Genomic DNA, 17,010 nt, shown 5'->3' with positions numbered 1-17,010 from the left:
TCTTTAATCTCAGGAGACAGGTAGGTGGATCGCTGAGTTTGAGGCCAATTTGTTCTACATGATGAGTTCCAAGACAGCCAGGGCTACACAGAGAAACCCTGTCTTGGGAGTTGGGGAGTGGGGGTGTAGACCATAAAACAGACACGTGGCAAGTTAGTAAAGGTTGCTTTGGGTTTGTCAGGGAAGGAACAGCCTTGATGTTTTAGTTCTGTGCTAAGGATTGAATCCATAGCCTCCCATCTGCTAGGCATGTATTCCACACTGAGCTGTGCCTCCAGCCCACATTTGGAGTCTGTGTGATCACTAGATGGACCTACATTCTAAGCTATTACTCTTAACTCTAAGCCTAAGCTATCCTGGGAAGGAATACACTTCTGTAAGGATCATTTCTTAATAACTTTGATTTTGTTTCTGTTAGAGTCTAGTATGTATGGCTGGCCTCCAACTCATGATGTTCCCACCTCAACTGGGATCACAAACAGGTGCCATATCCCCATCCTTGTTCAGTTTTTCCCTTCTTTTAAATTAGGCAATAGCATACATAGCCAAAATCTCTCCTATAGCTGCCCTTTTTTTCCACTAAAATCAATGGGCCGTGAACAGAGGATAATGGGACCGTGCCCGGAAGCCTGTGCACGTGCTGATTGTTGATTGGGTTTTAAGAGGTCTGAGGTAGTTATTGTCAACTTGACACAAGCTAGATCATCTGAAAATGAGAAACCTCAATTGAGAAAATGCCTTTATCAAATGGGGTTATAGTCAAGTCAGTGGGCAGGTTTCTTGACTAACGTTGATGTAGGTGTGGGGTGTCTAGCCCAGTAAGCAGTGGTTACTTGTGATTAAAAAGCAAGCTGAGGGAGCCATGAGGAACAGGCATGTAAGCAGCATTTCTCCATGGTTCTGATTCCGTTCTTGCCCCAGGTTCCTGCCCTGACATCCCTCAGTAAAGGATTAAGATGGGATAAACCCTTTATTCCCCAGCATGCTTTTGGTCCTGGTGTTTATCACAGCAACAGAAAGCAAATTAGGACACAGCTCAACCCACTCTTGGACATTGTTTACATTTTCATGGGTCAAAGTCTATACATATGATATATGTATCATAGGTTTATGGCCTCGTTTCTATTTGTGTTTTCCATCTGTCTCTAGGGTGGCAATAGTTTCCAAATCATTTGAAGGGAAAACTGACCGCACAGAGCAGTGGTATGGAACACAGTACAAGCAAGAAGCTATCCCAGAGGACGTCATTCAGGTAGGATCAAGTCACCTGTGAGTCAGCCCGAGTTGGGAACCATGAGAACAGGCTCCCTCCATCCTTCAGCGTAGGCCCCAGGTGCAGAGAGTGCTGGCCCACCACTGTCCTTACCGTCCTGGGAAGAGTGAAAGAGGAGCTAGAGAGCTGGAAGGCGGAGCTTTTCAAGAAGTGATGTGCTCTGGCACTTTCTTTCCTGTGTGTTTATCAAACCACCAGGGCTGCAATATAGACTCCCAACTTTATGCATCCAAGCACTGCAGTGTTGTGAACACAGTCGCACAGCGCCAGGAAAGCAGGGGCTGAGGAAGTCGGGCTGCAGAGAGCGGCAGCGTTGCTACTGTCCCGGCTGCGGTGCACACTGGTGCTACGGTCCTGGCTGCGCTGCACACGGCTTTACTTTTGGGTAGCATTATATTTTCCCTTCATTGTCTGCTTACTCTTGTCGTCAACACATGAGAGTTGTGATTTGTTTCCAAGCACTTGTGTTTACCCTGCATTTTACCACATTTGTCAGTGGTTGAGGCTTTGCTTAGCTTCATAGAATCTTTTTCTGTCTTGCCTTGTTGGCTTTGCATTACTCAAAAGTACCAGAAAACATTACAAGTAATGAACCTTTCTTCTTTTTTTTAATTTAATTTTTATTTCATATGCATTGGTGTTTTGTCTGCATGTATATCTGTATGAGGGCATCAGATCCCCTAGAGCTGTAGTTACAGACAGTTGTAAGCCATCATGTGGTTGCTGGGAATTGAACCTGAGTCCTCTGGAAGAGCAGTCAGTGCTCTGAGCCATCTCTCCAGCCCAAACTTGTTTTTTCAACATAGTAAAATAAGTTATATATATATTTTTATGTATGAGTATGCTATAGCTGTCTTCAGACATGCCAGAGGAGGGCATCAGATCCTATTACAGATGGTTGCGAGCCACCATGTGGTTGCTGGGAATTGAACTCAGGACCTCAGGAAGATCAGCCAGTGCTCTTAACTGCTGAGCCATTTCTCTAGCCCAGTAAAATAGTTTTTAATTCTGTGTGCATGATATATCTGTGGAGATCATAGGACAACTTTGTGTAGTCCTTTCTTTCCACATGGGTTGTAGGGATGGAGCACAGGTGTCCATTAGTGTAGCCAGTGCCTGATGAGCCATCTCTCTGATTTAAAAAAAAAAAAAAAAAAAAAGAATTTAAGAAAAAAAATATCACTGATACTTCAGGTATCTCCATCTCCAACATTGTGATGCCCTCCAGGGTGTAACTAAGTCCATATTCTTTCTTTGTTGTTGTTGTTTTTGTTTGTTTGTTTTGGTTTTGTTTTTTTCGAGACAGGGTTTCTCTGTGTAGTCCTGGCTGTCCTGGAACTCACTCTGTAGACCAGGCTGGCCTCGAACTCAGAAATCCGCCTGCCTCTGCCTCCCAAGTGCTGGGATTAAAGGCGCGCGCCAACACCACCCGGCAAGTCCATATTCTTAAACTGAAGAAAACTCTTCTTTCTTCAGTCAATGCTGGGGCTAAAATAATCTGAAAACAAAGAGATTGCCTCACGCCCCTGTTTATTGAATCATGGATACAACAGCCTTGCCCTGTAGAATTCTTTTTAAGTTTATCTGGAAGTACAGCAGGGAGAAGACTTGCTGTGTATTTCTTAGCCTCAGCTCAGCCTTTCTGGAGACTTAAGCTGTGGGTGAAAATCTTTGCTCAACTCTCTACTGTCCCCATGCCAAAGAACTGCAAATGTTGACTCGGAACTCGAATTCCAGCATCTACAGAGCTGTGACGTGTCAGCTAGGCAACAGACGACTGAATTTATAGTTAATGGCGTTTCCTTGACTTTTGGGCTTTGAATAATAAAACGTATTTTATTTGTGAATCTGAGCCTTTAACAGCCAGTCAACAGTGTATAAATTAGGGTTCAATGACAGGCCTGGTTCTGTCCCGCTGAGCTGCTGGAACCATTTATTTCATGTGTTAGTCTAGACCTAAGTCATGTCTTTGTTTTGCCCTTGTCTTGAGTTATTGGCTTACCTAACAGTTTGCATGGTCTGGAAGAAGCACCTGAAGTGGTGGTTGGTGAGAGTGCTCCGTGGTTAAAGGCACCTGCTGCCAAGACTGATAACGCAGGTTCAGTCAGTCCCTGGAACCCACGTGGTGGGTGGAAGGAGAGAACTGATCCCTGCAGTTGTCCTCTGACATCCACACAAGTGCTGTGGGTGTGTGCAGCTGCATACAAAATTAATAAGTGGAAAAATTAAAAGTACCGAAGTGAAAGAAGTCCCGCTAGCCTGGACTTCAGGTCATAAATGGAGGCATAACTGAAAGTGTGATTTAAATAAGCCTGTGTGCATGATCAGTTTTTAAAGAACTAGAACAGATAGGGACTTATTAGGTTCTCTTTGTCCCATTAATTCAGATTTTTATTTTTATTAAATTATTTTATTTATTTAATTTACATTCCAAATGTTGCTCCCCTCAGATTTTTCTTTAAGCAGCTGATTAGAAACTGAAGAAAAAAATGTATATATGAATATAAAATCTCTTAGTACCAGAAAGATAAACTCAAGTTGCATGAAAATCTATCAGAAGATTCTGGTTGTAGCCCTTTGTATATGATGGAAGGACGTTCCTTCTGATTTGCTTACATAGTGAGCAAAGACACCAATTTTGTTCTCTCTCTCTCTCTCTCTTTCTCTCTCTCCCTCTCTCCCTCTCTCCCTCTCTCCCTCCCTCCCTCTCCATCTCTCTCCATTTGTAGTTTTGAGAGGGGTCTCTCATTATCTAGCCCTGGCTGGCCAAGAAGTCAGCCAGGCTGGTTTACAGGTGTGAGCCACTGTGTTCAGATAACATTTGTCATTGCTTTGCAGCATATGCTGTAGATCAAACCAGGGTATAGCCTCAGCCCAAAGACAGTATTTTTAACTTGAGTTATGTTAGTAATTGCTTTCATGTGTGTGTTTTATTATTCATCTAGAAATGGCAAAATGCTGACCTGAATGGGAAATTTAAACTTCCAACAAAGAATGAATTTATTCCTACAAATTTTGAGATTTTGTCATTAGAAAAAGATGCAACACCGTACCCTGCTCTTATTAAGGTAATGCATTAAATCTACAGTTGGTTGGTTTGTTGGATTATACACGTGGGATGGCAGTGGTGTTGTCTTATGTTACCCAACTCGTGAGGGTCAAATGATCCTCCTGCTTCAGCTCCTGAGTCTCTTGTTCTGTAGGGACACCTACCATACCACAGAATCAGTGGTTTTGAGCATAAAGGCCGACCTATTACCCAGAGAAATAAAGATAATTTCTTCTATTTGGAACTTTGTTAATTTAGGATTCATCATATCCTAAGAGACAACAGAAGTGCTGTAAAAGAATACAAGAAATAACATGAAGTAAAAAACGCAACAGCAAAAAACCCTGAACAACATAGCATCGAGACACTTGATTTGCTGCAGAAAAATAGTCAGGACTCTAATCAAGTCAGTTGAAAGGCTCTTCTCCATATCCACTGAAGACCTGACAAAGAAGTGGGTTTGCACCACCTCGTGCAGGGTGGTGAGAGGAGCCAGTCTGAGGCCTAGAAGAAAGCCTGTAGAGGGAGGCTGTTGGACCTGCTACCCTAAATATGGAGGTTCCGATACTAGCAGCGGCTGCTCGGAGCTCCTGGAAGTTACAAGAGGGGGAGGGGGAAGGAAAGGGCTCCCCATTTTGTTTTCAGAATGTTTCTTTCATGTATTGTTTCACACCTTGGATAAAGTTGTAGAAAAGTCGCAACATAGTCTCGATTCTAAACTTACAAACTAAAACTCAAGACTGTAGATGCTCCCTTCAGTTGTTTTTGTCTTCAGATGACCTAATATTATTGTTTAGGAACATGGATTTCATTTATCTTAAGCAACTAGGTCTGTTTCCCTTTTTAGATGACTTTAATGAGTTACTATGTTACAAAAAGGAGAAACTTTATTGACTTCATCTCTCTGGGCGAGAGCTCTGCCGCTGAGCTGTGTCCTAGTCCTTGTGTTTCCAGTCAGGGCCTTGCTGTGGTGCCCAGGCTGACCTTACACGCAGTGTGGCTGAGTAACCTCATCGCTCCTCCCCTAGCTTTCCAAATGCTGGCACTGCAGTTGTGCCCCCATCCCTGGGTGGGCTGTTTTTAAATGTTTTATCAGAATAAAGTGGTGAGCACATTACATCATTTATTTACACCTCCTAACAGAATTCCAAGTTTAATATGAACATTTAGCACATTTGTCGTATACAATGAATGAAGTAAGTTAAGGCTCTATTAGATTGCTCGTCTTCGTATGTTTTCTACTGCAGGATAACAAATTATTCTAAAACCTATCAGCTTCAAAACCACAAACATGGTTTTAAAAGTCAGCAAAAACCACAAAGATATACTTTCTGAGGGTTGGGGTTCTGGTTCAGGTTCTGTAACGAGGTTATGGTCAAGAGCTGTCTGTGGCTTTGCTCTTTGGAAGGTTGAACTAGGGCTGAAGAATTCTTTCCCGGGTACAATATTGTGGTTAACAGGCCGTGGTGTTCAGCATGTAGACTTCCCAACTCCATAGAGCTGCTGACACGGCAGCTGGCTTTACCCAGATGACAGACTGAAAGAGGAAAGTGAGTGACCAAGACAGGAGCCAGAGCCTTAGAATTCAGGACAGAGTGCTGTTGAGTCTGTCTGTCATTTTTGTTAGTTAGGCACACTAACCCTGAGGAGAGCCAGACTACACAAGGATGTGAATCCCAGCCAGCGAGGGTTGTGGATCACCATAGAGCAGTGGTTCTTACCCCTCTGATGCTGCAACCCTTTATTATAGCTGGTGACCCAACCATAAATTATTTCATTGCTACTTCATAACTTTAATATTGCTGCTGTTAGGAATTATAATATAAACATCTGATGTGTGACACCCCACATACAAAGGGCTCACAACCTATAGGCTGAGCATAGAGAACTGCTGCCCTGGGGCTGTCTGACACACTGATCTGAAAGGGCTTCCAGTGTCCAAAAAGATGATGTCAGAGCAGTTGGTATTATTGTTTCCCATCTGTCTCCCCACTGTGCTCTCATCTCCCTATCCAGGGGGAGTAGAGGGCTGGCTGCTTTGTCACAGGGGCTAGCATAGTCTTCTCTCAGGTCTGCCCGCTCGCCTGGGTGCTTCATGGTTGTGGAGCAGCAGCCTTTGCACCTCAACTTGAAGAGTGCTTTGGGTGGACACTTTTCTGGAATGTATCTCTGTTTGCCTAACCACACTGTTTCTCTGTCCCAGGATACAGCCATGAGTAAGCTTTGGTTCAAACAAGATGATAAATTTTTCTTGCCGAAAGCTTGTCTCAACTTTGAATTTTTCAGGTATGTAATTGAATCTAGCTGAACAACTTAAAAAAATCAACAGTTACATTTTTGTTGAGTTTTCTGTTCTTAAGCATCTGTGTCTTGAAATAATAAGAATTAAATTTCTCCTAGCCAAGAAAAGGCTGCAAAGAATTGCTGAGAACCAGAGTTTATTCTTCCCTGCATTACTGAGTGTAATACCCTTTAGCTAAAGCGATTCATGTTAGTTCTTAGTAGGAGGGGCCTCTTAGCAGTCAGGACTTCGGAATCTGAAGGAGTTACACATTTACCCAGAAGATTCAATCAGGAAAGAAGTAACAATTGGAATGTTTTTCTTGGTTCATTTTTTTCAATTCCTGAAACTTGCCTGTGTATGTGTCTGTGTTCTTGTGTGCATGTGTGTGTTTGTATGTGTGCCCAGGGGTGTGTACAAGTGTGAATAAATACATGTGTATATGTTTGTAAAGGTACACATGAATGTGTGTATACACAGAGGGAAAAGAGGGAGCTGGGGTTTCCTCGTGTCTTAGGGAGGGATCTTCAAGCTTGAGTTAACCTGCAGTGGAGCAAAGCCCAGAGAGCACCTTGACTACAGCCTCACTAAAGACAGAGACCACCATGACTACAGCCTCACTAAAGACCCTGAACCAGGATTACTGACCTGACTCTCACATCCCCAGTCTTCGGACGTGTGTGCATTTATTTCATGGTCAAATGTTAGTGGTTGTAAACTGCTAAAGTTTAGAATACTTTGAAATAATATAAGTGAGCACACAGTGTGGCAGGCTGTTCTCCTGCCTTACCCCTAGTGTTGGCATTACAGACATACACTACCACACCTGGCTCATACTGAAATATTACATCTCTAAAATACAATGTTCTTTTAAAAATTAATAATTCATCATGTAACAATGTTCAATATGATAAAAAGCTTCTTTGAGCTTTGTTCAAATGGCAAGACATAACGAGATAACTTTAAATGTTTGGAAAGGAAAATATGTAAATATGAAGTTAATGATTTTCGTGAGTAAATATGTTAAGATTACAGGAATATGCATAGTGCTCCATACTACTTAGATGGATAAATTTTCAACTTATTTTTAATTTTTTTGGGTAGTGGGAGTGAATTCTTTGCTTGTTTGTCTGGTTGGTTTGGTGTTTATAAAATTTTTCTAATTTATTTCTATGTATGTGTATTTGTCTGTATATGTGCATATATACATATATGTAGGTACTCTGGACCTGCAGTTATATGTGATTATGAGCCATCTGGCGTGGATACTGGGAACTGGGCTTGGGTCCTCTGGAAGAGCAGCAGGCATTCCTAACCTCTGACCTATTCCTTGGGTTTGGCTTTTTGAGGCAAAGTCTCACCCTAGCCAGACTGACCCAGAGCTCAACATAAAGCCCTCATACCGCTCTCAGATTCATGATGATCCTCCTGCCTTAGCCTCCTGGGTGCTGAGGTTACAGAGGTGAGCCACCACACCCATCACGACAGATAATTTAATATTCTAAGCTACTTGTCTCCATTTCCCTTGGTTGCTGTCTCTATAATACTTGATTGCTTCACAATAGCTTTTGAGAAACTCTAATATTTCTCCTCGGATTTGCTCAGCACAGTGTCTGAAATTGAAAATGTTTGCTTCCCACAGATTTATCTCCCTCCCCTGATCTATTTTTCCCTAGAGAATCACTGTTGACCTTGTCATACATACATTTGAATAGAGATTGTAAGTCACACGTGGTGACACATGCCTTTAATGCCAGCACTCAGAAGGCAGAGGCCAGTGGATCTCTGAGTTTGAGGCCAGCCTGGTATAGAAATCAAGCTCTAGGATATCTGGGGCTACACAGAGAAACCCTGTCTTCAAAAACTAAAACATAGAGGGGAAAAAAAAAAAAAAGAAAAACTAGAAAACAAATTGTACATGTGTGTTGCAAATTTCACCGTTTCAGAAGTCAGATTCAATTCTGTGTAACAGTCACAGCTTTCAAGGCCTTATGAACAGATGTATCTGTATAGTATCTGATTACAATGTATTTGAGCCAGAATTTACATATTTCTGTGGAATCATGGTGTCTCTTAAAAGTCAAGTTTTAGAAGTACTGCAGTGCCCTAGCACACATTTGTATGACCTGGTATTCTAGGACACTTGTAATTCTCTTCTCGGCTTGAGTCATGTGACACTGAACCTCTAATCTTGGTGCTCCTGACTTTCAGCCCCACCTGATGCTCTCGTTGCCAGAGAGATGACTTTGTTGTGGTCTTTTGTTTTAATGGGCACTAGTGCGCTCTCTGTCTGTCTGTCTGTCTGTCTCTGTCTCTGTCTCTGTCTCTCTCTCTCTCTCTCTCTCTTTCTCTCTCTCTCTGTGTGTGTGTGTGTGTGTGTGTACGTACAGCACCTTAAGTTTAAAGCTGCTCAATGCCTAAAGAGATTTGTCATTTCATCTGTTACTGTAAGAAAATTAAATGAAGATCAGAGAGATGGCTCAGCAGGTACAGGTGCTGCCCCAAGAGTTCAATCCCTAGGATTCACATGGGAGGAGAAAACCAACTACCACAAGCTGACCTATGAATTAAATATGCATGCCATAGAATAGGTGATAGATGTGTGCGTGCAAACATATTCAAAGAATTAATGGCAACATCCATTTAGATTTTTCTCTTTGGTTTTAACTTTTTAAGTGCCTAAGTATTTTTCCTGTGTTCTTGCTTTATTACTAGCTTGGATAAAACAGTTAACATTTCTTTCCACACACAGGTGTGTAGTGTAGTGTGGCGTAGTAACTGTGCTGAAAGCACATCACTTGGGTCTGGAGCAGTAGTCAGTAGAGTTCTTTTGTCCCCCTGCCAGATCTCCCCAAGGCTTTCCCCTGCTTGCATTAGGGACAGTCCCAGCTGGCCCTGTATCACCATGGCCTGATTAACTGTCTTATCTAATGGAGTAATTTTTGTTCCCTGCCTCCTCTGTCCATCATTGTTCATAACCTTGTCACCACCTGGTGTAGCAGATTTAAGCCTATGGCTTGTTTCTCCCAGTTAATTCTAAGTCCTGAGCACACAGGGCTTTTGCTTGAGTTACCCCTTATCTGCTCTCAGAGTCTAGAGGGGAATGCTATAGAAATCGTGTGATAATATATATTGTTGAATTCATGGCTCTTTCTTGGTGCTGATAAAGGTAAGCAGTGTTATACAGTCAACTAAGTGGGTTATTTAACTTTCGTTTGAATCCCAAACTTCGCTGCTGCCAACCCAGGTAGCCAGGGGGAATAATTTCCTATCTGAGAGATGGAAAGTTGATACCTGCTTCTATTTAACTGTTAGATACTATTATTTGTTTCTTCTCTCTTCACACACTCTCGCATAAATACTTTCCTAGTGGAATTTTTTTCTACTTCTAGCTGCAGTTCTATGATGAACTTGATTAATGTTCCAGTTGTGTTCTAGCTTTATTGGTTAGGGGTAGGCAAACACTTTCACAATTCTCTTCAGTCTTTCTCTTTTTAAGGCCATACAGTTAAGCGTGCACAGGTTTCCCAGTCTCATATTTCTGGACTCCAAGAGAGAGGACACACAGATGCTGGATCACCTTAGCGTCGTCATGTCTCCTCCGGGCAGCTGAAGGACAGCCCTGCAGTTTACCCTTCCATACTCTCCCCTGCCTCTCCTTTCTGACTTGTCAGTCCTACACCACTTGAGACCATCAGCTCCCACTTTAATGCCACCAGTGCACACACGTAGATATTTCTGACATCTTCTCTCTTAGGCCTTTTTTTTTTTCCTCGTGACAAAAAGAAACAGATTCAAGAATTAACCATGTCCTTGGGAAATTATACGAACTGTTATTGAGTTTCTTCACCCATCTCAAGAGGCCGCAGCACGTTGGGAAGTAATAAACCAGCTCTGTTATGTGAACGTTTTCTTGCAGCCCGTTTGCTTATGTGGACCCCTTGCACTGTAACATGGCCTATTTGTACCTTGAGCTCCTCAAAGACTCACTCAACGAGTATGCATATGCAGCAGAGCTAGCAGGCCTGGGCTATGACCTCCAAAATACCATCTATGGGATGTATGTAAGTACCCATGTCTTAGAGCCTTCCACTCATCACGTTTTTTATATTGATTTGATGGAAGCATTTTAAATTGTGGGTATGAGTTTTCTTTTTAAAAATCTTTATTGCTTATCATATTTTCTCTTCATTTAATTTTTAAGTTAGCTTTTATTCTAACATTCCACTGTGTACCATTCATAGTATGCAGAGTTCCTTTTTTTTTTTTTTTCTTTAACATCTTTCATCAGAATGTCATATTTTTCTCCTCAATCCAAACTGCCCGGTCGAGGTTTAGCTCTCACCCATTCTGTATCTGAACTCTTGAGCTTCAGAAAAAAACAGAATGAAGCCCTCTCTTTGTGAAATGCGAGGCTGGCCTACCCTCTTCCTTAGAGGTCAGATCACGAGGCTGCATATCCATACTCTTCGGTCATGTTTCTCCATTGTCATGCCACACCTGAGGTATCAAAGCATCTCTTCTGTTTCTCTTTTTGTTAGTCGCTACATTTATGCTGATCCTCTCCATTGCAACATGACATACCTGTTTATCAGGTTATTGAAGGATGATTTAAAAGAGTATACATATGCAGCACGCCTGTCAGGTTTGAGCTATGCCATTGCATCAGGGATGAATGCAATACTTGTAAGTAAAATGCAAACCAAGGAAAAGGCAACACACTGTTGAAGCTTTCTGTAGAGCTTGGAGAACTATTAACCTGTGCATCTTTAAACAGGAAGGTTGATGGTTTTCTTCCTTGTACCTTTTAAATGACTGAAGGATTCAAATTAGTATTAGCCTACTAATAAATGACTGAGAAAATTCAGAGCATCTTGTGCACATGTATGTGTGCTTACTTGTATGTGCATGTTTTGTTTGAGATGTTTAATGTACTAATCTTAAAAGCATGTTTTTCTTCCCATGTATTTGAGTCCTTTTCTACTTGTAAGTAAAAGCTATTTGTTACTATTGTGGTGCTTGAATTTGACTAATACACCAGCATCTTTTATTTCTGTGGACAGTGGCAGAAGTTCCTGTGTTCAGATCCACCTGGCAGTTTATTTTGTGGCATGTTTCATTAACTGTTTTACATGCGTTATACATACATCCTACCCTTGATGATATCTCAATTCCAAAATAACACCTGTTTAATGGCGCACTTCGTTCCCACGGGTCTGGGAAAGCACATGCTTTGTAACAGCTGAGATGAGAGCATGTCCCAAATGTTACACAAAAGGCTTTAAATTGCATTTGTTTTCTACTTGTGTCTCTTTTTCTTTTTACCAAAATTATTTTTCAGGTAGCTGTTGTTTTATGTGTAAGAATAGATTCGGTCTAACAGTTCTCAGGTTCCACAGGTTGAGACTCAAAGGTCAACGTTAAACCACAAGAATAAGTAATTGTCTAGTTCGTTTCTCCCTAGCACCTTTTCTCAGCATATTAGCATATACTTGTGATAAAACTGGCTTCCTTGACAGTTTTAAGACAAAAGTTAGGGCTTTGAGTGTTGCATGGTGCAGGATATACTTAGTGTGGTGGCCCTGGAGTTCAGTCTCCAACACCAGAAAGAAAAAGTTGTGGTTTGTATGGTCCACAGCATGCTTTCTGTGGTCAAGGACCCTTGCTGCATGGTTCCTGCCGGTCAGGAGCCTCACAGGCTAGTTCTCCTTACAGTGTATCTATCCTGTGTTGCTCCAGGTGCTGCACACAGAGATGGAATCACGGCCTTTCCTTTTCCGTGCTTTCCCAATGTGAGGCTTTCTGAAAAGCTGTTAAAGTCAATGATTCTCAGGCGAAATCCTCACAGTATATACATTATATTTTCCCTACAAATTTATTTGTCATTGGCATTTCAGCAGAACTAGTAAAATAGGCAGGTAGTTAGGGTTATGGTTCCTCGTTGGATAACACAGAATGACAGCAGCATTAGGCTATGGAATAAAATTAGGGATGCCTTACTTTTCCAAAGATGATGCTGTTTGTTTCCCTTAGAGGAGGCAGAAAGTTGAGATGGGATCTTGCTGTGTGATAGCCTGAGACTGGCTGAGTAAAGCAGACTGGCCTCAGACATGGAGCTGCCTCGCCTACCAATGTCTTCCAGCCAGAGCTGATTATTTAAATATTTCTAAACAGTTTTGGAATGTGTCCAGTAACAGTCTCCTGGGATATTTGCCTCTTTACTACATCCATAAAAGTATTAGTTAAACTATTAATTAGAGAGTCTTTCTTAAGACAAAATGTAGGGCTTTGAGTGTTGCCTGGCAAAGGATATACTTAGTGTGGTTCTGGAGTTCAGTCTCCAACACCAGAAAGAAAAAGACAAAACTTAAGACGCATTCTGTAATTAAGTTTCATAGTGTGAGAACATGAGTGATATGGTAGGTGCCGCTATAGTTAGGCATCAAGGGAGTTCACCTACTATCGACTTTATTGGGAAAAGATGCTATTGAATATGAAGGTGATTAGTGTTAAACTAAGCTTGAGTTCCTTGTTTTATTTTCTACATAATATACCTAGTATTGGGATTTTCAAAGTGTTTTTAAAGTCAAACTTAAGATGAAGCTATTGAATTTTTTTTAATACCTTCACCTCTTTCTGTAGCTCTCAGTGAAAGGTTACAATGACAAACAACCAATTTTGCTAAAGAAGATCACAGAGAAAATGGCTACTTTTGAAATTGATAAAAAAAGATTTGAAATTATCAAAGAGGCGGTAAGTCTTACTAACATGCTTTATAATTTTCATTAATACAGTTATATTGCCATATTTTTAAAAAGTTATTTATTTTTATTTCATCTGCATTTGTGTTTTGCCTGCATATATGTCTATGTGAGGGTATCAGAACCCTTGAACTGGGGTTACAGACAGTTGTGAGCTTCCATGTAGGTGCTGGGAATTGAACCCTGGTCCTCTAGAAAAGTAGTCAGTGCTCTTAACCACTGAGCCATCTCTCCAGTCCCTATATTGTCATATTATAAAAATTGCTAATAATGGAGAGAGTATAAAAAAAAAAGCATTCATGATCCTGATGCAGTTATCTTTGTTAAATCCTGTTTTCTACTCAGAAAGCTGAACCCAGTAGTCATACACCTGACTGTCAGCTTCAAAACCTGCTATGGCTCTGGGGGAAACTCCAGTGAGAAACTTTTTATAGTTTTTATTCCAACCTTCACCTCAGACAGAGGGCTGCCTACCAGAAGAATTTTCAGTTGAGCATCCAGTAGCTCCTACCCATGTTACTTGCTTATGGAGACTTTGATGATATGCAGTTCTGAGGATCCCTGCAGACTGGGGAATTCCTTTCCGAGGCATGCAAGATGTCCCATAGTGAAGGCATGTAGATGTATGTATGTATGTATGTATGTATGTATGTATGTGTAAAGATGTGGCCTGGGCAATGAAAATGCATGTCCTGTAGTTTCAGAATCAGAGGATAGGTATTGTTCTTAACTGTATAGAAGAGAAAGAAGCAAATATCCTTGCATTCTAGTTATACAACTTACATAAAAGAAGTTGGATTATAGCTGATTTTCTAAGTCGACTTTGAAAATTAATGAAGCTGTGTTTCCCCTCGATAGTATATGCGATCTCTCAATAACTTCCGGGCCGAGCAGCCTCACCAGCATGCCATGTACTACCTCCGCCTGCTGATGACCGAAGTGGCCTGGACCAAAGATGAGTTAAAAGAAGCCCTCGATGGTGAGCCTCTTCTACTTAATTTTCTACCCTGATGTCTTAGTTGGGGTTTTACTGCTGTGAACAGACACCACGACCAAGGCAACTCTTATAAGGACAACATATATTTGGGACTGGCTTACAGGTTCAGAGGTTCAGTTCTTTATCATCAAGACAGGAACACGGCAGCATCCAGGCAGGCACGGTACAGGCAGAGCTGAGAGTTCTACAACTTCATCTGAAGGCAGAATTCTGCCTTCCAGGAACCTAGGACTAGGGTATTAAAGGCCACACCTCCCAACTGTGCCACTCCCTGGCCAAGCATATACAAACCATCACACCTGATTCTAGTCATTCTGTTCTCTGAGGTAGGTAGGAAGAGCCTCACAACTCAGTATGATCTAGTGACATTTACCAAATGTTTACACACCCAGCCCTGCCTATAGATTAAGCAGTAGTCAGTTAGAAGGATTTCTGGATCAGGGGCCAGGGTTGAGAAGCACAAGTAGAAAGATGATCTCGATGGAGATGGAGCCGGTAGTGTTAGAGAAGGGATCCCCAAGGCAACACAGTGGGAGTGGACCATGTTTCTAGCTCTGCAGTGACTTGAGCTCAGGGACTTTAAATCAGACTTGGATACATAAGACTCCAAGGGTGTGTGTGTTTGTGTGTGTGTGTGTGTGTGTGTGTGTGTGTGTGTGTGTTAAACCTTTAAAATTAAGATAGTTGCACATACTTTTGGATTGAAAGATAGTATCTGTAGAATGCCTGACCTATCATAGATTTTTAATTAATTAACTTAATTAGTTCCTAAAGAAGGACCTATACGTGGAAAAGGAATGGGAAAAGTAGGAAAATTACTATTGGGATACTGTAATAATAATCGCCCCAGGCAGTGCCCACCTACAGACGCTAAAATTAGTAAAGATTTGAGGGAAATCCAGTCAGTGAGATTACTCAATGGTTAAGCGTACTTGCCACCAAGCCTGATGACTTGAGTTGGGTTCCCATGTGGTAGGAAGAGGGAACTGACTCTATATGTTGTCCTTTGCTTCCCCCCTCTGCCCTCCCCTACCCTCCTTCCCATACATTCAACACCACCACATACATAAACTGCTACTCCCCATTCTGGACCACCACACATACTAGATGAATGAGTGAATGAATGAATGGTTAATGTAAAAAAATTTAATTTAAAATTTTTGAGGGAAATCTGTATATTTATATAATCTCAAATTTTTCCCCAACCGGTATTTATTAATTATAATGGGAAAATTTGCCTTTGATAGTCTTTAGTGGTGGGCACTTCCAAGTTGCTTGTGGAACATACACAGGTCACTCCGTCATTACCCAGAGTAGAGCAGTACATTTACAATGAAAACACCTGGCAGACACCACCTGAGCCAAGCAGTTTGCGGTCACATATCCAGTGCTGTGACTTGCCTGTGCACACGTTTGATGCACATTGCCTCCCTAGTGCATCTCCCTGCTATTACATACATGTAATATGACCTGGAGAAGGCCTTAGATAAATAAAGGAGTTCTGAGGAGTGAGAGACAGTGAGGGTGTATGGCAGGTAATTACAATATAGGAGTTTAGATTAGATCCTAGATAGAAAAAGAACATTAGTGTAATAATGGAATCCAAGGCCAGGGTTGATGGGACACACCTTAATCCTAGCACTCTGGTGCAGACTGGTAGATCCTGGTGAGTTTAAGGACAGCTTGGTCTACTTAGCAACTTCTAGGGCGCCCAGGGCTACACAGTGAGACCCTGTTTCAAAAAACTTTTAAAAATCCAAATAAAGCTTGTACTGCAGTTAGCAGAATGTGTCAGCTGGGAGTGCAGCTGAGTGGTGGGGTGCTTGCCTAGTGCATGCAAGGCCGAACAGTGACTGTCAGGATCGATTGCTCAGGCTTTGATAATCATATTAAGGTTACTGAAAGATGATAATATTAGACAAAACTGGGTGAAGGGTATAAAGGAACACTAGTATTTTTGCAAGTCTTCTATAAACCTGAAACTATTTCAGATACAAAGCTTTGTTTGTTTTTAAATTTGTATGCACATCTTCCTATTTCTTCCTCTTTTTCAGATGTTACCCTCCCCCAACTTAAGGCCTTCATACCTCAGCTACTGTCACGGATGCACATTGAAGCACTTCTCCATGGAAACATAACAAAGCAGGTGCGAGGTGAAGCTCTAGCAGGCTTTTGTGGATCATTGTAAGAGATTATTTCCTCTATTCTGTCTCAAGACTTAACCAGCACAATGCTAAACACATTAGAAGTAATGCAGCTTTCTCTGTGGAAGCAGAGACATGCAAGAAATAGACTTATGATAGTTAACTAAGGCTCTTGCTGTCTCTGCTGCTGCTGCTGCCTGGCCTGTACAGTCAGAGAAGAAGTGGAACTGATTATCCCTACGCGGTGTAGGCTCACAGAATGCAGAAATCAGGACCTGCATTCAAGCCTTGACACCGCTACATACTAGATATGTAATCTTATGAAAATCTGTTTTCTCTGTTCTGCAAATCACAAGCCTAGTTAATAGCACATGGAAAACACTACAAAATTTCCATGACAGTCTGCCTCCAGAGCCCGGACTCTCTACCACTCCATATGTGGCCTCAAAAACAATATGCCCAGGGTCAGATGCTTGCCCAGGGTAGTTTAATTCACAGTACCTCG

General features: G+C 41.7%; 1 protein-coding gene across 7 annotated transcripts in view; it reads left to right on the top strand.

Annotated features, from left to right (window-relative positions):
* Positions 1-17,010, top strand: part of Ide (insulin degrading enzyme) — a 96,473-nt gene that overhangs the window by 65,481 nt on the left and 13,982 nt on the right. For 6 of the 7 annotated variants that reach the window (XM_034500855.2, XM_076919807.1, XM_076919829.1 and 3 more), the window contains 7 exons: positions 1,150-1,252; positions 4,219-4,341; positions 6,526-6,608; positions 10,523-10,667; positions 13,246-13,356; positions 14,223-14,343; positions 16,416-16,507. In XM_034500855.2, coding sequence (XP_034356746.1) covers positions 1,150-1,252; positions 4,219-4,341; positions 6,526-6,608; positions 10,523-10,667; positions 13,246-13,356; positions 14,223-14,343; positions 16,416-16,507 — 778 coding nt within the window. Of the gene's footprint in view, positions 1-1,149; positions 1,253-4,218; positions 4,342-6,525; positions 6,609-10,522; positions 10,668-11,144; positions 11,290-13,245; positions 13,357-14,222; positions 14,344-16,415; positions 16,508-17,010 lie in introns of all 7 variants that reach the window. The other variant, XM_034500869.2, reaches the window with a different exon arrangement.

This window comes from Arvicanthis niloticus, chromosome 1 (assembly GCF_011762505.2).
Source record: "Arvicanthis niloticus isolate mArvNil1 chromosome 1, mArvNil1.pat.X, whole genome shotgun sequence".
Lineage (NCBI taxonomy): Eukaryota > Metazoa > Chordata > Mammalia > Rodentia > Muridae > Arvicanthis > Arvicanthis niloticus.
This window is presented reverse-complemented; position numbering and strand designations above follow the sequence as displayed.